The sequence below is a fragment of the Fusarium mangiferae genome, assembly GCF_900044065.1.
Source record: "Fusarium mangiferae strain MRC7560 genome assembly, contig: FMAN_scaffold007, whole genome shotgun sequence".
NCBI lineage: Eukaryota > Fungi > Ascomycota > Sordariomycetes > Hypocreales > Nectriaceae > Fusarium > Fusarium mangiferae.
The window spans coordinates 830,606-850,881 of record NW_024573927.1 but is presented as its reverse complement, the minus strand read 5'-3'; the positions used below and the strand labels follow the sequence as shown (position 1 = coordinate 850,881).

The following is a 20,276-nucleotide window of genomic DNA, read 5'->3' as shown; positions in this document are numbered from 1 at the left end:
TCAGCTGGTTGCAAGACCCTATTATTGAGCGTCTAGTGAAGATAGATGTGCTCAATTTGATGGTCTTAATTTATGCTATATGTGCTATCCTTCGCGCGACATCATTTTACTGGGACCAAAAGTATTTTTCTAATCTGCACATGTGCTAATAATATGCTTGTCCTTCAGACCCGATATGCCGTGCCGGTGAGTCCTGGTCGGACTGGGCAGCCCAAACCCATGTTAACAGCTGACCGCACCATACATCAAATCAACAAACCGGTACCAACATACAACCTACTTTGTACAATCTGCCACTTGAAATGTGACAAAGTGAAGTAAAGTGCCTTGACCGATTGCCGAATTATATTTCTTTAATTAAATGCATGTTTTACCCCGCAAAATGGAAATTGACGTCTTGATCTATACTCATACAGGGTAAGTGGAAGCTCCATGCAACCTGTGAGGATTGACGAATCAAAGACAGTTGAAGGAAATCGTCGGAAAGGGTGCCGAGGATCAAATGGAAGCCTGGCTTGCAGTCAACACCACAGCGCAATTTCACGTAAGCTTACGCATAAGATTGCCTATTCGTCATCCTGTGATGACAGTTGACGATCTGGGCAAGGGATTGACACCTGCATTCGCGGCGTGTTGGTTCGCCTTGCAACCGAGGCCCCGGTCCTGGATTATGCTTGTACAGTGTTGCCGTTGATATGGCAAGGAACTCGCAGGCGGAGAATGCTTCACTCGTCCACATACATCACATCCTAGTTTCTGTGGAAGACTGCAAAGCCCAATCGATCTTGTGTCGCCATCCCAGTGTTGCGGAGATAGGATCCGGAATCCCGCTTTTGCCCCGGGGAGACGTCCAGACGATGGTCGATGAGATTTTAGTTCGCTTGCTTACTACTGGTGAGACAATAGGAATTATGACCTAACCTCAACTAGTTGCACTAGAGTCCCCGTTTCTTTAGCGACAGATGCAATCAGTACAATCCCCACGAGGTCTTTTTCTCTAGCCAGACAATGCAACAGAGTTCCCGTGGTTATGGCACTGTTTCTTGTAGACCCTGAACTGGTGTTACCGTCCCATGCCCCGCTTCACTGATGGATCCGTGAGACGAAGCAGCGATGCCCTGTAGATCACCAACTAGTCAACATGAGCGGGCGTCCACGACGTTGCACGGCCGCTTTGCTTGGAATGAGCTAAGACTCCCATCGCCCCATGCCGTCATCGACTCGTCCACTTCTTAAGCTCAACCTTAGACCATTTTCGACATGCCGAACTTCACTGGTGCATCTATAGAACTACAAAATGGCTGAATCACCGCAAGAAACCGTTACAAAACACCTCTCGGACGCTAGCAAACCGCTCAGACCGATACTCACCTCTTTAAATGGCGATAACAGCTGGCTGATGTCATTCCCTAGGCCTGAGGAGGAGAGGGTTGCCACAGGGAAGGTCTTCTACCATCTTGCTTTTGAACCATGGCTGAATGGAGCTGCCCACGTTGGACATCCATGGTTCGTACACCTTGCACGTGTTGAAAAGGAGGGCATTTCGACCTTTGAAGACCTGGAGACTCTGATTCGCGAGATCGAGAAAGCTGCCTCGGCGCACTTGCCAGCAAATGCTCAAGCCCAAGAGCCAAGACAACTCGATGCTGTCCTTCTTGGTTTCTTCTACTCTGACCATCTACATCCACAGACTCTAAAGACATTTCCTCCCGAGATTCCGGTCATAGCAACGGCACCTGGCGCTGCTATCATCGAGCCATGGAATCACTTCAAGACCATCAAAATCATCAACAACTTCGATTCATCGGCGACAACTTGGAACTCACCAGACCTACATCCAGGCGAACCAGTTCCGAGATGGTTTACACCACTGATGATACTCGGCAAAAGCGAACTGAACTTTGTCTTTGCCATAATCTGGTCCCATACCGCGAACGGCGAAGAGGTCCACGAAGCAATTCTAGACTCCCCTCACGGTGTACAGCTCGACGCAAAACCCCTCGAAGCATTCCTCGCATCAGAGCCCAAGACTAAGAAGCTTGCGATGCTGCACGGCCTTAAAGAGAGTCATACTGGCGGTATCCAAACATGTTATGGCGCCAAAGGTGGTCTTGGACTGCACCGAAAGGTTGGAGGCGTAGAACATTGGGTTTCGACGCACTCTTCTGAGCTGAAATACACGGGGATATTCATGAGGCTCGTTTGGACTACTGATACGCCGAGGACAATCGAGTGGGCTTTGGAAGAGGAGAAAAAGGAGCATCCTGATGAAGAGTTGTCTGGACCACCGAATTTCATCAAGGTTGCGAATGGTGCATCGACAGTTTTGACGTGTTGATGAAGCCCCACGTTTTTTTGTCATGCCAGACGAGGACCAGCTTGTTTGGGCTGGGCCGCTGGTGATACAAATTGTTTGTTTAATGAGCATATGACTACCTGTATCTGATACCGTTTGCTGCGAAGAGCCAAATGCTTGTGATGTCAAAACTGTTGTCCCTGTCGTTGAGATTCAATGGACCCAAGATATGACGCTTGTGATGGAAACTTGGTGGTCTTTTCAGAGGCCATAGCCCAGGCTTGTTCCTAGTGGTTAAACAGAGTGGATCGCGCTGGGAAACAGCGGGCATCCCCTAAATATATAGCGGTCGTTTCACTTTCTTTTCACCAGCACATTCAATTACCAGGCGCATTCTGACCAGCAGCACATTATCAAGGCATGACATGAATTATAAAGCGGTCGGGATCTGCAAGAAGAATAGCATCGTAAAGATATTGCTGTTGGGGCCAAGAGATTGAAGCGTTAACTAGCTGATCAGGCACAAAAAGTCAGTCAATTGGCAGTCGTACTTTGTAGTACATCACCCCAATTTACAGTGATTGAAGATGCGCTGGAGCATCCCATGAAGGAGAACCCTATCGTCAGAGGTTTCAAGAGCTTAAAGTTTTATGATCAATTAATACATGAGCCTAAGTCTATCATGTGTGTATTGATATGATCCTCTATGATCGGGATAACCTGTTGCTCAATTGATATCGTACATCACAGACTAACCCTCAATCCCAGATCACCAGCCCAGCATTATAGCAGGTGTCGCAAAAGTCCAATCAAGTTGCCGATCGGGTTATTGAGTCTGCGTGACGCGTTGTCGGGGACTGATGATGCAGATGCGCTGGGCGTAGACGCCGCAGTGCTGTCGCTCGTTGTGGCTTCGGTCGCGGAAGCCTTTCCAGGCTTGGTGGCGGATGTTGTCTCTTCGGCCTCAGTCGTAGGCGCAGAAGTCGTCTCAGCGTTGGTGGTAGAGACTTCGGTCGCAGTCGTCACAGCAGCAGTTTTGGTCGAGCCCGCCGATTGAGCAGTTGTGCCCGGCCTCTTGTCACCCTCATTGCCAGGTAACAATTCCACACCGAGGTTAAAAACACTGTAGGCATCTTCTCCACCACAGGCGTCTTTGGCGTATCCAGGGCAAGGCGTGTCGCACTTGTCGTCGTCTACCAAAGCAGATTTGGCCGGGTAGATATCGGCGCAAATGCACTCCACATCCTTGAGTATCGCTACCGTCTTCTTCTGTTTCTGACAGTAGTTGGCGCATGAGCCGACGCTGTTGAAAGTATCGGATCGTCCATCGACTTGGCTGGGGAGGGAACTGAAGCAGCCCTGTGGGGTGACGTCGCCGAGAACAGGGCTTTCGGTGGGGCTTTGTAGCGCGTCCCTGGCCGCGACCAGCGAAAGAAGGGAGAGCAACGCGACTTTGGTGAATGCCATAGTCGGTCGGAATGAAATTGTGCTGTGACTCTGGAAATGAAGAGTGAAGGGCTGACAAGGCGTTGTTTATATCCGTGAATTCTCCTTGCTCGGTCGGTCAGTGGGGGAGTTAAATTAGATGCGAAAAGTGCCAATCATGGCGACCCGCTATCATCGATGAAACGCGAAGGATCGTGCTTGCCCTGCTCAGCCTTGTACAACAGTGTCACAGGCATCACGATGGTGTCATTGCAGCAGCTGATTCAGTGGAAGGAAGCCTTGGCCATATAAGAGAAACACAGCGCACCAGGCGCGTTGCTTCTGTTGGCATGAAACAGCGAATGTTAACACGGCGAAGGAAGATGAAGGGAGATTTGTCGAATCCTTCAATTAAGCTATGACCTCAGCCAAGCAAGAATTTCCCGAACAGCCGCTTTTTAGTGCCTGGAAAGTGAGCGGAGAAGACCCGATTCACTGATGACATGCCAAATAATGACCCTGGGGGAACAAATTGGACATGAGGCTCTGTCACTGCTATGAGCAAACGCAATTGCCAAACAAACTTCTGGAGCCTTGAACGTCTTGGCTTATCGGACCAGCTGACAGCTAATAAATTTGGTTATAGGAGCAGCCTGCAAAGCGGGGCCATGAGCGTGGAATGATGACTGTCTGCTTTCTCATTCGAATCTTCAAAAAACGAATTCTTAGCAGCTTCAGCAGGGAAACAGCGGAGTGCAGTCCGCGGCTTGGCTGATAGATTGAATGAAAAGTTGATCCTTTATCGCTTAGTTGATTGGCGGGTTTAGCTCAGTTGGGAGAGCGTCAGACTGAAGTCAAACTTCGGGAATCGTAATCTGAAGGTCATGTGTTCGATCCACATAAACCGCAATCTTTTCTTTTTTCGCATTCTAATCCTTTTTCGCACATGCACACACATCAACAACAGCCTTGTGATTTCATCAGGACCTTTTACTGTTTCAGTAAGAAGCCATAGCTTTTGTTTGGCATGGTAGCCACCTTCGCTTGCGTATCGCAACATCGAGCTCTTACCTGTTGTCGCGATGATGCCTACTAAGTCTGCTGCAGGTCGCACGCAAATGATGACATTGTGCCGGGATATCCGTGTTGTGTAACTCTAAAGTTAAGCATCTTGCAGCTTGATACGAGCTATGAAGGAGTCATTGAAGGCTTCGCGTTACACTACAGATGCATCGACATGAGTGGCACCAATGCGTGCGTTCAGCTGAAGTCTAGCACCAAAGTCCCAGTATAAAGTCATTCGGAGTCTTTTCTCCATGTGACCTGACATTGGAACCCAAGTGGGATACTGTGTACACGAACATGCTCATAGCGTAACTCGAAGTTGGAGCTGTCACGAAAGCATACCCAAATCATTGAGTCCAGGTAGCCATCTGAAAGAATGGAATTGCCAGGATGAAGAGATGGGATAAGCCAAACCGTCGGAAAAGGCGCCAATCCATGTAGCCGAAGCCAAACCGAACCTTGACAAGCCACCCGCAGCTCGCCCTGCCGATCGATGCTTACCCCTCTAAAGATGAAGTCATGATGAATGGCTCTGTCTGACATTGATCCCGGAACCTCAATTGAGTTCAGCTGAGGATGGACAAATAATTCCATGGACATCTCCAAGAAACAAAGTGAGACGGTTGCCACCAACACTCTCCCAGAGCTCAGCATCGATGGGCCTACCTTGTGATAAGTACAACGCGTGAGCTCCATCGATAGCTGAAAGCCCTTGGACCGTAAGGCTGATAAGCTGACAAGGTACCAAGGCAATGTTGTCTGGGCTTGAACTCTAACGCCAAGGCGTCGGAAAATACGATGCACCCATTAAGAGGCAATTGACCAATGGAAACAAGATAGAATGAGTGCTGCACATTGTGCTGCAGATATTGCTCTTCCTAACCTCATCTTGGGCTCACCCGACTTCCAGCTCCCTATAGCTACTGATGCCATGCAAAACAAGCAAACTGCTGTTCGCCCGGTGTACGACGGTCGCTCGCCAACTTGCTTTGAGGCTGTATCCGTTCTTCGGGTGTCCCCTTGCGCGGTCAGCCCTCAGGTCATTCCGATTGGCCTGGATATCTCCAGACTTTGCACCCGCGATGTGAGCCGCTGCAACCATTGAACCTTGAGCTTGAGCTTGAGTCTTGGACGAATAGGAACGTGAGTTGCACGTGTGTGCCGGAGTCCCTCCAGCCTCCCAAACGGCGGAGCTCGCGTGGTGGCTCATTCCAGCTCCATTGCCCTTCTGTGATAGTGTTTTATTGGATTTCGTGAAGAAGTAGTCACCTATATAAGCCAACATCCCCCATGTTCCTTGGTAAGTTTCTACGAAAGACCGATCACTTATCGCTGAATATCACCCACAACCTGAGTCAATATAATTTACAAACAGTTTCAAAATGAAGTCTTTCTTCCTTTTCACCACTGCCCTTCTCTCCTCGTCTGTCCTGGCGCAATCAACTTCCCAGGCTGGAGGGCAAGGCGGCGGCGGCGGCAGTGTCCTTCCCGAGTGCGCAGTAAGCCAATCGTGCCACTGCTCCCAAGGCTGAACTGACATCTTCATACAGCAACCTTGTGCCCTAAAGGCTATCCAAGATAGCAAGTGCGGCTCTGAGGATCCCGGTTGCGTCTGCAAAGCTCCGGGGTTCGCCGAATCCTACGTCAGCTGCGTCGGCACCAGCTGTCGCCCTCGTGATGCCGCTGGTAAGTGTTGAGAATCCCGTTGACGCGATGTGAGCATACGCTGATCGCAGTAGCTGCGATTTCCGCTGGCATTCGACTCTGCCAGGCTGCTGGCGCCACTATCACCGCCGTCCCGAGCGCCACAGCTGAGTCCAAGGCTCCGGGACCAACATCCGTTGCACCCGTTGTTCCCGCCCCGCCTGTCGTAAGTATAGATACCATAATAATACTTGATGAAGAAGCTGACCCATGTAGGTTCCAACTGCCCCTCCTGTCGTCACTCCAACTGCACCCGCGCCCATTCCTGCTACGCCTGTTCCCACTGCTGGGGCCAACTCTCTCAACACTGGAGTCGCGGCTATGGGAATGGCCTGGGCTTCCATGATGTTCTTGTTTGCTCTCATGTAAAAGGACCAATATTCACCAAGCAACGATGCTTTGCCTAAAAGGAAAAAAAAAGGACCTAAGTATTGTGAAAAGCACATGGGATTGGATACGCAAAAGATAAATGGATTTATACGTACATAAGCACAATAGTATCAATAAGTGTTTCTTAAATATGGTTTCATTCTTGCTATTGGGATGTAATCGTATTCCATGCGCCCGGATGCACGATAGACAGCTTGTCCTTGAAAGTAGCATGAGGTTTGAGACTTTGCACTCAGCAAGCTACCACCTCCGCGAGCTCCAAGCCTTGAAACACCTTGAGAACATGATTGCGTCATGCTTTTTATCTGTTGTCATTTATTTCCAGTTTCCCTTTGCCCTTCATTAACGATATCTCGGTATCCATGACAACCACTGGCTGACATTGTAGGAAACCAGGCATCCTCAAAAACACGACGCAAGGACAGGCTTTTTGAGGGCAACGATGACTCACAGCCTATGAGATCCAGGCTGTGATGTTACACAGCATCGAGAGTGAGGCTGCAGTCACGTGTTTGCGTTGCACAAGCGCACTACTGCTCATATGAGAGTTCTGCTCTGTTTTGATCTCTCTGTTTTCTTTTTCTCTTCCTTGCAACTCACTTTCCACTCAACACTATCACCGACATCCTGCTCACTGCTGCGCGCCTTGTGTAATAGTCAAGCTCGTCTTTTGTCATGGCGCACGCTGAAGAGGCAGCAGGCTCGCCAGCCCCGCCAACTCCGGCTCCAACCACAACCCCGGCCGCTGACCTTGAGGAGATTGTGCTGCCGTCGAACGTCACTAAGAACCCGAAAGAAATACCGACCATCCGACGCTCCATTCGGCGTATTGAAGACGTCATTGGCCAGAAGCCTTGGGAGTGGTTGGCTGAGTTCGAACCTAAGCAATAGAATCGCAAGATGTTTGGAGACTTGGCCATCCTACTCGAAGACGGCATCAAGGTTTGTGATGCGTCTGCCATCAAGGACAAACTTCGTGAAAGAGCCGCTATACCACAAGGTGGTCAACACAAGGTACTTCGTGCGTGCGATATCAAGAACGCCAAGGAGTTCTTTGGTGCAAACCGGCGCGCAAACCTCACTCGAAGTACGTCAAAGCCTGCTGCTCAGCTCCAAAATGAGCAGGAGATTGGAGCGACGGATGATGACGACGACGCTTTGGTCGACGAGTATTCTAGTCGAGGAGGACTCGCAAACATCTTGGTTGCCATCCATTCTCAGAAGCTCTCAGAAGCCGCTCGTGAGCAGGAGGCCACTGCTGATAGTATCGTCGCTGCCACTCACAACGAAAACATCACAACACTGAACGAGCCCACTCCACCCGAAGAGGCCCCTGCTACACCCTCTCCAATGCCCCATGCACTCACAAACAAACGAGACCGTTCTATCTCGGCAACGTCCGCCAACCCATCCAACAAACGTGTCTGCAACCAGGAAGCATCATCTCTGCAGCTTGTTCAGCCAGCCGCTCCTACACCTCTCGTGATGACCGATCAGCACCATGTAAGCTATCGCTCCTTGACTGACTTGAGGGCTTTGCTAATGGAATAGCAGTGCGACGAACGTCCCCCGGGGGTCCAGGCGACTGACGTCTTTCATCATCACCTTGAGATGCATGTGCAAGACTTGCGCAAGCAACACGAGCAACTTATCGGCGCCTTGGAGCTTCAACAGCACCACATAAACCACGAGCTGGACATCCACCAGCCCTGCCTCGAGGCATATCGAGCCGCACAAGAATATTCCCTCCAAGTCGAGACCAAAGTCGAAAGCCTTCGAAAGGACAACGAAACACTCAGCGACTGCCTCAAGAACCTCGCTGACTCGCAGAAACTCTGTATGCCATCCTCCGCTGGGAATTTCGAGGCCGTGGAGCAACACGTGGTGGCTCAGTTGGCAGCCAAAGCCAGCGCTCTCCAGGAAGCTGAGGCGGAACTTGGTGCGGCTCACTTGGCTTGCCATCAGACAGAAGAGGCTGCGCGCCCTGCTCTGGAGTTCATGAACAACGAGACGCCCCAGCTCGAAGAGAAGAAAGCTGCTGCTGACAGACTCGGCACGACTGTCAAGTACACAGAGTTCCTTCAAGTCTTGGTCAGAACTAGTCCTTCGGCCATTGCAACTCTTGACAAGCTACTCCAGGAGAAGGGCTCGTCGCTCGAAGAACTTCGTGCGGTGATTGAGCAGCACGGTCAGCTCACCCAAGTTGATGGTCAGCAGACAGATTCACCCATGGCCTGAACGTTGAGTTGCCAGGCGCATTCCTCACAAGTGGTGAACGAAACTCGATATCTTGTGAAGGCTTAAGGAAGAAGGTGCTACTGGGACTCTAGTCTTCGGCAGATTCAAGTTGTGTCCCTTGTTGACAAGGATATGTTCATTCTTGCATCAGTGGCACTGATCTGGAGCACTGGGTTGTCATCTCTTTTTGGTATGTTTGAGTTATGTGTCTGCTTCGCAATGACAGATGAGATTTCAGAGGACAGAATGTTTGATAGGCAGAATTCAGGACCAGGGTTGGCATATTGGTACCTGCTCAAGTTACTTTCGGCCACAATGATAGTTAATCAGAGAGAAGCTGTAAGCTTTTGTACAAGCACCATAAAATACGAATATATTTGCGCTAATACGGTACAATGCTCCCATGCTTCTTCAACCTCTCAATGCGTTCGTCTCTATTCTGTACTCACTGGAACCAAGACATGGCTTGCGTCTAGAGCCTTGAAGATGGTGCTCTTTTGGGATCCAACTCCTCCTTCGCCTTCTCCCTCAGTTCTCGTCTCAAGATCTTCCCGGACTGATGACAAAAAGTTAGCGACATGCCATAGAGCTTGTAGGTATCACTTACCGGGTTTTTAGGGATCATATCTACGAAAGAGACACCGCCCTTGAGACGCTTATACTTGGCAACCCTAGCCTCCATCCAATCAATGATCTGCTTCTCGGTGATTTGTGATCCAGGGACCTTGACGAGATACGCGCGAGGGACTTCATCGCCTTCATATGGAACGCCAACGACTGCAGCGTCTGCAATCTCGGGATGATCCAAAAGCACGGCTTCTAATTCTGCTGGCGCAACCTGGTTGCCCTTGACTTTGATCAACTCCTTGATTCGATCGACGATATGAAAGATGGCTCCGGGTTCGAAGGACTCGACGAATGCGATGTCCCCCGTCTTCAACCACCTCGTACCATTCTCATCAACATGAATTGTTGAAGCTGTGGCACTGGGATTCTTCCAATATCCCTTCATCAGCGTAGGTCCCGTGACCCAAAGCTCACCTCGCTCACCGGGCTTCGTCACCGGAGTCTTGCCATCCAAATGCATGAGCCTTGCCGAGTAGTTCGGCGCCAATTCTCCGACTGCAGAAGGATCGCACACGACCCGAGGGTCCCAAGTCATACTAGTGCAGGTAACCTCTGTCATACCCCAACCTTGCTTGACGTTGACGCTTCCATCAGCCCACAGCCTCTCAACACTCGTGGCAACTTCTTTACTCAAAGGCGCAGCGCCAGATCCGAGGCGCTCGACACTGGTGATGTCGTATTTCTTGACAAGAGGATGCTTTGACAGGTAGACCAGAATGGGAGGGACACAGAGAAGGCTTGTGATGCGGAAGCGCTGGATGTGCTGTAGCATCTTCTCAAAGTCAAAGGCGGGCATGATGTATGCGGGGATGTTTAGATGGGGATAAATGGAGATGAAATATGTTTGCGCGTATGCGTGATACATGGGGAGAAAGGCGAGGCCCTTGGTGCGTTTTTGAAGCTCGGGATCAGGCTCCAGGTCGGAAATGAGGACAACACCTAAGCCGTTGGCGACGTATGAGGTGTGAGTGATCTCAACGCCTTTCGGAACGCCCGTTGTGCCGCTGCTATAGTTGAGACAGCAACCTGCTGTCTCTGGATCTGCGGGTTCTGTCCATTCCCATTTCTTCGCTTGTGCCTGGTTATCGGCTACAAGATCAGTCCACATGCGAAGACCATCCTTCGTAATCGAGGCTGCAACCGGTGTTGTTCCAACAGGCGGGAGCACAGACGGATCGATAACAAAGATGTTCTCCTTTGGAAGACCGACTGTCTCAGCAGCCTCTAAAGCGGTAGGTAGTTGGTTCGCAACAACAAACATATGCGTGCTCTCAGAGTTTTTGAGTTGATACGCAAGCTCTCGTGGTGTGAAGGCGGGATTGGCACCTGTGAACATAGCACCGGTCATCAAGATGCCGAGGAAGACGCATGGGAAATAGATGTTGTTGGAGGAAAACATCAGCACTCTGTTTCCTGGCTTTAGACCGGCTTTCATGAGACCGAGGGCGACTTGTTTGGAGAGAAGTCGGAATTGCTCCTTTGTGAGGAAGTGCGTGTCTGGACGGTCTGCATCGATGAGGATGGGCTTATCGCCCTCTTCCATGGGCTCAGAGGCTGAACCAAAGACCCATTGCTGCAGGGAGCATTTTGGGATGGGCTTAGACCATCGTGAATGAAGAGCCATATTGAACAGAGATATCAGACAAACTTGAGAACAATGCAAACAGATTTCACAATCCTTCAAGAGAGGTCAGGCATGGAAAGAGGAGAACAACAGATCAATTACGGGCTATTTAACACATTTCCCCGGCCTAAAGCAAGCTGAACAGCAAATCTGGGGTAGACCAAGCTGTTTCGACCACCAAATGATGAATTCCCATGCCAAATCCGTGTGGGGTAGCAACCAATCTTTCCTCCTTTTGGCACTGCAACCCCGCGTTTCGACCCTCGGCTCGCTTGCGACGATCGAGCATTCAAGAGAAAAACAGCCGAGGCACGATCTGGTGGACGGATTGAGAGATAGCTTGGACTTGGAAAACGGCCGCGGGTTCCTTGATCCGAAAAAAGGTGGGGGAGGTTGAGTGAGGAGGGTGAGGTTTGCGAGATGCGATGGAAGTGAGGTTTCGGTGATTTCGGTCAATGTTTGAGTTTCGGTGTTTTCCAATTGATGTAACATGGCAACAAAGTCAATCTGAAGGATTTGGTTCTGAGTGGTTGGACAATAAGGTTCACGGCTCAAAGTGGTAATGAATTGAAGAGTGTGTATCACGCTGACTCAGGCTTGATCGAGGATTAAAATAAAGACCAGTGACATGTAATACAAGCAATCTCACTCTTGTCAATCGCTCATCCTTCCGAACAACGGCCGTCACCGTTATTTGGAAGCCGCCCGTGCGTCCTCATTCACCCAAGATCTTCTGCCTCGGCTGCCAAGCCTAAGTCGCGAAACGAAAGTCGAGTCTGCATATAAATCAGTAAATTGTAGCATTTCGATCCGCAGCCGAACGGAGACTCACCGCTTATTGCCCTTATCGGTCGTGGTAGTCCTGTAATGATGCTGCTCCTCTGGGGTCATGGCGTCCCATTTCTTGGCCTTCTGGTTATTTCTCCACCGATAGTAAAAGAAGGTTCCGGGATATTGAACGAGCTGTGAAGATGTGAGTCTGGCTTCATCATTTACAAAGGCGATGAATAATACTTACACACATCCATACACAAATGACGAGTAGACCTGTATTGGCTTTGAAGTATCGTGGCGAGTCGCTTGGTTGATAGACTACAATACATTAGTGACTTAGCTCACGCGGTGTCATGGGGACTCACTGTTTGCCCCGATCATTCCACTGACTTGAACCCACATATTGTAAAGCCTATACATTGTCAGACACGATACTTTGTAGCAATGCGAGCACTTACGATGCTGAGACTGTTCTGTTCTGCACAGACCCCGCATTCCTGCTCGTCCATGCGACTTGGATGGGATGGGTGCTAGCTACTGTCAGAGAAACGTGTTCAGTTAGACCAAAGATACTCACTATGGAAAAGACAGAAGAACGGTCGAGATGGCAAAGTAAGCCCAAGGCCCGATCGGGTCAGGCAACGCAATCAGTGCCACGAAGCATGGAAGCAACCAAGCATCCTCCGCCATTGAGACAAAGCTTCGGTTGTTGACGAGTTCACTGAACGCTGTGATCGCAAGCATTGTGATGCAAGAGCCGACGATATATGGAATGGACAGAAGGTTGGTCTCGATGACGTTGAAGCCCAGTCCGCGGAAGGACAACGTGAGATATTGGTTGACAGGGTACTTGGGGAGGCCAAAGAGAAGACCTAGAGCGTAGAGAGGCCACATGTCATAGTCCTTGGTGCATTCCCATATTTGACGGACTGTCAGACCTTGACGGTTGTACATGCCTCCCTTCTGGGGATCATCGCGAATAACTGCGCGTCGTCAGCACCCAGTCCGCCACTGATTGGTAAACTACTTACCAGAATTGACGATGATCTTCTGTTCATGTTCGGTGAAGTAACCCTTCGGATTCCACCAGCTCTTTGTTCTAGCGGGTGATTGAGGCATCAGGAAGAAGGACGCGACGCCGATCAGGACTGCGACTTTGTTAGCAGAGCGACTTTCGCGAACGAGATATCAACGTACAGGTGAAGGCTCCTTCGATGAGGAAGAGCCATCTCCAACCTTCATATCCAAGCATTCCACGCATTGAGAGCATACCAACAGCTGCAAAACCAACTCCGATATCGACTGTGACTTGTCAGCTTGTGCATTTCTAGCGCCGAATCTATCACCTACCCAGTTGGGAAGACATCCAGAACCAAGCTAGTCGTATTGGGAGCTATGAAAGTCAGTAAGCCTTCTTGTGGTTCCCATCGAATTTAGACATACTCTTGTGCCAGTGTACCAGTAGCTGAGGTAAAGAATCGTATCACTATTCCTTGTCAGGTATGTTTCGGGGCAAGACGGCAAGGAAACCTACGGGATAAAGCCGCCTTGGAATGTTGCACTAGCAATGTTAGCAAGAGCTCAAATGTATATTCTCAGGGAACTCACATGAGATATCTTGTAGCAAGGAATGATGCACGGCCCTTCAAAAAGAACTGCATCGCCGAGATAAGACTGAAGATGCAAAGCTGGATGGGGATCCACATATCTGGTCCAATTCTACAGCAAGATTAGTATCAAGACAAAAGAGAGGTTTCCAATGGGCTTACCGCTTTGAGATAAGCTGCGAGGGCAGCTCAGCAACAAGGAAGCCAACTCGAGAGATGGTTTGTCCAATATTCTGCCTCTGTCAGCGTTGCGTCTCCCATCTGTCGAAGGAACTCACGTAGTCGGCGTGTGTAATGCCCAAATCATCAAGCATATTATCCGATACAGCGTTTTGGATGTTATTCCTATCAATGTTCAACGCTGCAAACATGATACACATCCAAACCTACAAAGGTCAGTCTCCTATACAACTATGAAACTTAGTCTGCGCGTACCATGATCTTCCAGTCAACCTTGTGGCGAACAGCGTTCTCCTCACGCCATGTCCAGCGGAAGTTGGGATCAAAAGCCGACCAATTCTCCCACTGCGGGTGGATATACAGTTCTTTATATCGTTCGATGTCGGGAGAGTCCCAGATACTCGGCTGCGTCGCGACCTTTCTTCGAGTCAGTCTCCCTCTCCATAAAATATTACCACTCTCGTCCTTACCGCATCGAGATCGTAGGTGTCGTTCCTTCGAGGCTTTCTTATTCGCAGGAATCGTAAGATCGCATCTCCCATCGCCGCTTCCATGCGCTGCCCCTGCTGAGCAGCCAGGGCCGGTGCGGTTGGAGGCACCGAGTCGCTTGGATATCCATCGTTTTCCGCTTTGCTTTTCCCTTTGAGACTTCCGTTGTCAGAAGGAGAGTCTGATACTCCCGAGGATGGGACGACGGTAGGCTGATGATGCGACATAGTGCAATCGTTTCCTTCACCGAATCTTGAGATAATACAGCGCGCACGAACACTACAAAACGCGAGAAAACGGTCACATCACTGCTACTTAAACAATTGCCAAACTTTCAATGCAACCCTGCGAGTTATGAGCCCCAAATAATAAATTGGGGGTTAGCCATTGCGAGATCAACGTGCACCGTCGCTTCGATACCCAAGTGGTTCTATGCGAGTAATATCAATGCAAAAACTGCCTATGCTAGTCAATAGGAGACATGCTTCCGACAAAAAATGGTCGATCTTCCGAGGAAATGCAAGAATTTTTGAAGAACTGTTACATCAGGGTCCATCGCCACTGACTTTGTTGCTTGCGACATCGATTGGCAATATGCGGATCCAATGTCGTGATCGTTTCAAAAATGTCATCACGACAACTATGGGGCGAGCCTTGGCTTAAGCTTAGAAACAAGTTTATACATAATGTCCTAATGTTTAAATATAACTACATACAGAAAATCTACTATGAGTTTATTGATTGCTCAATCTCTAGGTCTACGACGATTTGTTTGCCTATATTGCTCATCTGCAGAGTAAGTCAACAATGCCAATGAAACACGACCCAAGATTCACCATCGGCCAACATTTATAGAGTATGAAAACAGTATCTTTCGGGTTTAAAGTTTGCCGATTTATCGGTTAGCCCTGACGCGGACAAAAAGATAGGCTAGACTGGACAACGCCCAGTAATGTCTTTATCACGCAGTACCATATTATAGACGGCCTGGACCCATGGACTATGCTTTCGGGTGATCATTAAATATTTGACGCTTTGTCATCATCTACACACTACTTTTGGTTATTCTTGCTACCCTCGCCCTCTTGCTTATTCCATCCCGGAATCAGTTCATTGTCCGCCTCTCCCTCATCGTCGCTCGCATCCCTGTTCTTCATCACTCTCCTCCCCGCTCGTCGTCCTACTACCGGAAGCTTCTCAACACCAAGATCCTTCGCCGACTGCGGCAGCAGTTTAGGATCGAGAAGTCCTGCTTGGACTAACACGCTAGCTTGATCCCAGTAGACATGCTCCTGATACAGTCTTCCACCTCTGACTGCCACAATGCTCACCATGAGAATCTCAATCTTCTTGTTTGTAGGTGGAACTCCAGGGAGCATCCACTGGACTTGCTCGGTATGCTTGAACTGGACGTGCATTTCGTCGACAACGCGATCAACTCCGATAGTACGTGATAATAGTGTGATCTTGAGTGAGGGTGGAGTGGTGAATGATTCGGAGTAGAAGCGCTTCAGCTCAGCTGCGCCAGTTGCACCGGTTAGAGTTGGCATGTAAGTGACATGAGGGGTCTTGTGCGTGGTGAAAGTCGATAATGCTTTGCCGAGGTTCTTAGAAAAGAATTTACCTATTGAAAGTCAGTTTTATTCAAGAATTCCCCATCGCGAGGCGACAGAGACTTACTCTGCAAGTTATGCTCCAGAACAAGCTCCAGATCCGGGTTGATGCCAAACACCTTCCTAGCCGCGGCCAAGCTTCGACTCCAAGCCAGCTCCGCCGAAATACCATCATACTCATCCAGATCATGCTCAGCAAAGCCAGGCTCAGCTTCATATGTGTAGCTGGGATATGCGAGGTCAAGCTTCCCACCGGTGCCCATGCCGCTCTGGATCTTGGTGCGCCTCACGCGTTTCTTGCCTTGGATGCCCACCATTTGAGATTGCTTCACAACACCCACTTCTTCGCCTGCTGCTAGATGAACAAGGGCGCTAATACTGCTGGGGAACTTTCCATTGGTGTCAGGAATGCGAGTTGGGTAGTAGGCAATGAGAAGGCCGAGCTTGAATTCGGGGTTGTTGTCGAGAATGTGAAAGTGCTCGAGACAAATAGCTGCTGCGTCATCGTAGGCTACTCCCGGTCAACACTCCTGCTATCTTCTTTCTTCTCAGTAATATGTTCACTTACCGACGATTCCAAACTTTTCACAGGGACCCAAGTTTTCCCTGCTCAACGACTTGATCTTCTTCAGATATCCATCACCGCAGCTCTCCATTGAGATATACTCTACATCAAACCCCTCATCTCTCCACTCAGCTAGAGTGATCTCGTCAAAATCGTCATTTTCACCGGTTATGTAAAGTTTTGGAGGATTGCGCGGGAAATCGCCCGAGAGAAAGTTCTGGTCTCTGTGATTGGTCCTGTTGTCTGAGATGATCTGGACGTTGCGCCCCTCAGCCTCTGGGACGGCGGATTTAATGAGATTTGGAATGTTGATGTTCATATTGGCAATTCTTTGATATCATAATTTACAAAATTTGAGAGGTCAGAGGATGCGAATAACCTGATATATTCTTGTCCACTTCCAACTTCCAAGTTTCAGATCACACAGTTGACCCTGTTTGAGCGTGATGATGATGTCAGAACAGTGCATGTTGCGGCTGACTCATCCGATGCTGCGTCTTGATTTGGCCATGTTGAAATCTTGACTACCCTGCAGCTCCTCACCTTTCGCTGTTTTTCGAGCATTCGAACATTGATAAGAATGTTACTGGCAATGAATCAGCCAAGGACTGTCAATTAAGCTTCTTACTTTGATTTACTGGGTTGCCATATTAGGAGCTAATCATGACTACAAGCGATCCATCTTTCAGCCATGCAAATCATTCTCCCTGGCCTGATAGTCGCCGGCAAATATGAATTAATGTGTTTGCAATGTTGAGTTCCGATCCTCTACTTCGTTTATTTCTAAACACTTGATCATATGGCTATAGTGAAGTAGTCAGCCGCGTATCTATAATCCATCTAGCTTCGTGTTGACAAAAAGTCAGACAGCGTCAGCACGATCCGGACAAAACTACCAGTGCTTACAAAAACCTCGAGGCAACATGTGCACCCTATGGATGCATACGTGAGATATCCTACTATCATTGTCAAGAAGCTGCACTATTGCATCAACCTTAGCTGACCACCACTTAGCTATCCTCCGGGATTCCAGTCTTAACAGTTATGCATAAAAGCTTTGGCCAGATACCATCCAGACACAAAAGCGAAGCTATTTATGAGGGAGTCAAGAATTGTGCTTAGCAACCAGTGTCCAAATAACGTTGAAAGTGATCAGGTTTTCATGCATTGCTTATCTTCTGACTGGCGAATGTGGTGCTTAGTGCGACTGTGAGTGCGACGCTGCAAATAACGTAATACTTCGATACAGCCGGATTACATGGTGTGATGCCCATAAAAACATTGACAGATTACTTTCATACTACTTAAGATGCGCTGTAAACCTTGCAAGCTTGTAAATGACGCTAAGAAATTGTTGACAGGTTCTGAGTAACCATAGCGGACACCAGAATGAATCCTCTAGAGCCAATGTCAGTATAACTAACAAAGCAAGAAGATAAAGGCTACTGACTGTAACAGGCACGAGGAGGATACTAAACCTCCAGTCAATGCTTCTATGAAGGCCGGAAATGAGGAGAAATCGAATGCGCCGGCGAATCTCGAGGCAGGTGTCCGTCAAGATGAGACCGTTGAGGGAGAATCAGTACACGGAGAGGATATCTACCTTCATGGATTACCCTTGGTACTGATGACACTTTCACTGATGGTCGGTGTATTGATGGTTGCTCTGGATAATAGCATCATTGGCAAGGAATCCATTTCTGTATTCTCGGGCTCCTGCTGACTGGCTGAAGCTACTGCTATACCAAAGATTACGAGCAAATTCGACAGTCTTGGCGACGTTGGTGAGTTGCACCCATCTATTCGAGCAAGCTTTTCCACTGATAGTCTTTCGGCAGCCTGGTATGCATCGGCCTATCTCCTCACCCAAATGTCCTTCCAACCTACTTTCGGCAAGATATATACCTTCTTCAATCTCAAATGGGTATACTTGATCTCTTCCATAATCTTCGAAGGGGGCTCTATTCTTTGCGCTGCAGCGCCGAGTTCAGCAGCCTTCATCATCGGTAGAGCCATAGCTGGACTCGGTGCAGCGGGTATCTTCTGCGGCGCCATGATCATTATTTCCAAGATTGTGGAGATGAGAAAAAGACCGTTGCTGCTGGCAATCATATCCAGTATGTATGGTCTTGCTTCAGTCATTGGCCCTTCACTGGGTGGTGTTTTCACTCATTCTAAACAACTCACTTGGAGATTTTGTTTCTGGATCAACTTGCGTGAGTTCCCGCTCCAACATATCCATCTCAGTACTCATTAATGGCGAAGCTCTGGGTGCCGTAATGGCTCTTATTATATGTTTCTACTATCCTCTCTCACTCGGTGAAGCTCCAGATAGCGACCATAGTCTCAAGGAAAAGATACTTGGCCTCGGCCTTAAAAGCGCAGTGATTCTTGCAGGAGCTCTTATATGCCTCTTCCTTGCTCTTCAATGGGGAGGCACCAAGCATCCTTGGTCCGATTCACGTGTATGGGGCTGTTTGGTTGGCTTTGGTCTTTTTCTGACACTTTTCGTGTATATACAAATACGGCAAGGAGAAGCGTAAGTCCCCTTCTCGAGCCAAGCGCCATTGTTGTCTGACGTCGTCGCCACTGACTCATATAGCGCCTTGATCCGCCCTCGCATCCTCTCACAGAGATCCGTCTTCCTTGGATGCCTATTCTCTGCGCTGTACCAGGGAGCTATGACCACGCAGAGTTACCATCTGCCGTTCTATTTCCAGGCTGTTAAGGGAGTGGACCCCCAAACATCCGGTGTTGACATTCTTCCTCACGGGGTTACCGTCACGATAGCTACTCTTATTACCGGCTCTATTATCACTTGGCTAGGATACTGCGTACCGTTCATGTGGGCCGGCTCAGCCATCTTCACAACCGGTGCAGGCCTGCTGTACACGATCTCGCAAAACACCCCAACAGCGCGATGGTTCGGCTACGAAGTTCTAGCTGGGGCTGGCTTTGGTATAGCGATCCAGATCCCAATCTTCGCTGTGCAAGTCGTATTGGGCGCAGTCGACATTCCCCTGGGAACAGTGCTGATCATCCTATCCCAAGCCCTGGGAGGCTCAGTGGGCCTGTCCATCTCCCAAAACGTCTTCCAGAACTCTCTCCGCCAGAGGCTAAAGACAATAGCCGACATTGACATCCAAGCCGTTATCGCTGCAGGTGGGACTGATTTGGAACATGTCGTGTCGGCTGACTCTCTCGCCTACGTCAGAGATGCGTTTAGGTATGGTATCTCAAATGCCTTCCTTGTATCGACGGCACTTGGCGGCGTCGCCTTTTTGGCAAGTATCGGAATGGAGCGAAGAAAGATCAAGTCAAAGAAGGAAGGAGGTGAATAAACGGCCTCGTGGTCGACCCTTGAAGACGATGAAGAGGGTGTATAGCAACGGCTATATAGCCGAGCGGGGAAGGGTAGTATGAGACCGATATCAACTATGAGGCATAGATAGCACGCATCTCGAGCCCATTTTGATAGAAATCACATGTTTATTCGGCATTTCTGTTGAGAGAATAGTATGTTTCGTTTCTTTCACCGTTTTCGGTAGAGAATTAATCCAGCTGATCTTCATCTCCCCCTGTTGCATCGTTCGGATGATATACCCTTTTTGCTACATCAACTCCGTAGAGCGACATTTCCGCGGACATGATTGGACAATTAACAACTAAAATCAAGGTT

General features: G+C 49.1%; 8 protein-coding genes and 1 non-coding gene across 9 annotated transcripts; 5 read left to right on the top strand and 4 right to left on the bottom strand.

The window, feature by feature from the left end:
* Positions 1–1,297: 1,297 nt before the first annotated feature.
* On the top strand, positions 1,298–2,338 carry FMAN_13395 (uncharacterized protein; the record flags this gene model as incomplete). Its single annotated transcript, XM_041832859.1, has 1 exon — positions 1,298–2,338. The coding sequence occupies one exon, from the start codon at positions 1,298–1,300 to the stop codon at positions 2,336–2,338; it is 1,041 nt and encodes a 346-aa protein (XP_041683280.1).
* A 741-nt stretch (positions 2,339–3,079) lies between these two features.
* FMAN_13394 (uncharacterized protein) lies at positions 3,080–3,763 on the bottom strand (the record flags this gene model as incomplete). The annotated part of the gene is made up of 1 exon (XM_041832858.1): positions 3,080–3,763. One exon carries the CDS (start codon positions 3,761–3,763, stop codon positions 3,080–3,082), a length of 684 nt encoding a protein of 227 aa, XP_041683279.1.
* Positions 3,764–4,538: 775 nt separating this feature from the next.
* Positions 4,539–4,630, top strand: tRNA. The gene is given in 2 exon segments: positions 4,539–4,575; positions 4,595–4,630. It is a non-coding gene; the product is annotated as a tRNA-Phe (tRNA).
* Positions 4,631–6,168: 1,538 nt separating this feature from the next.
* Positions 6,169–6,859, top strand: FMAN_13393 (uncharacterized protein; the record flags this gene model as incomplete). Its single annotated transcript, XM_041832857.1, has 4 exons — positions 6,169–6,285; positions 6,337–6,472; positions 6,526–6,656; positions 6,707–6,859. The coding sequence occupies 4 exons, from the start codon at positions 6,169–6,171 to the stop codon at positions 6,857–6,859; spliced, it is 537 nt and encodes a 178-aa protein (XP_041683278.1).
* Positions 6,860–7,780: 921 nt separating this feature from the next.
* Positions 7,781–9,118, top strand: FMAN_13392 (uncharacterized protein; the record flags this gene model as incomplete). Its single annotated transcript, XM_041832856.1, has 2 exons — positions 7,781–8,383; positions 8,435–9,118. The coding sequence occupies 2 exons, from the start codon at positions 7,781–7,783 to the stop codon at positions 9,116–9,118; spliced, it is 1,287 nt and encodes a 428-aa protein (XP_041683277.1).
* Positions 9,119–9,590: 472 nt separating this feature from the next.
* Positions 9,591–11,369, bottom strand: FMAN_13391 (uncharacterized protein; the record flags this gene model as incomplete). Its single annotated transcript, XM_041832855.1, has 2 exons — positions 9,591–9,674; positions 9,726–11,369. The coding sequence occupies 2 exons, from the start codon at positions 11,367–11,369 to the stop codon at positions 9,591–9,593; spliced, it is 1,728 nt and encodes a 575-aa protein (XP_041683276.1).
* A 751-nt stretch (positions 11,370–12,120) lies between these two features.
* FMAN_13390 (uncharacterized protein) lies at positions 12,121–14,646 on the bottom strand (the record flags this gene model as incomplete). Its single annotated transcript, XM_041832854.1, has 16 exons — positions 12,121–12,145; positions 12,202–12,332; positions 12,388–12,461; positions 12,509–12,555; positions 12,602–12,673; positions 12,721–13,126; positions 13,175–13,291; positions 13,341–13,445; positions 13,494–13,536; positions 13,587–13,629; positions 13,678–13,704; positions 13,752–13,862; positions 13,913–13,983; positions 14,029–14,136; positions 14,186–14,347; positions 14,401–14,646. 16 exons carry the CDS (start codon positions 14,644–14,646, stop codon positions 12,121–12,123), a joined length of 1,788 nt encoding a protein of 595 aa, XP_041683275.1.
* An 825-nt stretch (positions 14,647–15,471) lies between these two features.
* On the bottom strand, positions 15,472–16,916 carry FMAN_13389 (related to dienelactone hydrolase and related enzymes; the record flags this gene model as incomplete). The annotated part of the gene is made up of 3 exons (XM_041832852.1): positions 15,472–16,043; positions 16,100–16,543; positions 16,601–16,916. 3 exons carry the CDS (start codon positions 16,914–16,916, stop codon positions 15,472–15,474), a joined length of 1,332 nt encoding a protein of 443 aa, XP_041683274.1.
* Positions 16,917–17,986: 1,070 nt separating this feature from the next.
* FMAN_13388 (uncharacterized protein) lies at positions 17,987–19,938 on the top strand (the record flags this gene model as incomplete). Its single annotated transcript, XM_041832851.1, has 6 exons — positions 17,987–18,006; positions 18,056–18,282; positions 18,331–18,381; positions 18,436–18,813; positions 18,863–19,136; positions 19,200–19,938. 6 exons carry the CDS (start codon positions 17,987–17,989, stop codon positions 19,936–19,938), a joined length of 1,689 nt encoding a protein of 562 aa, XP_041683273.1.
* Positions 19,939–20,276: the final 338 nt, after the last annotated feature.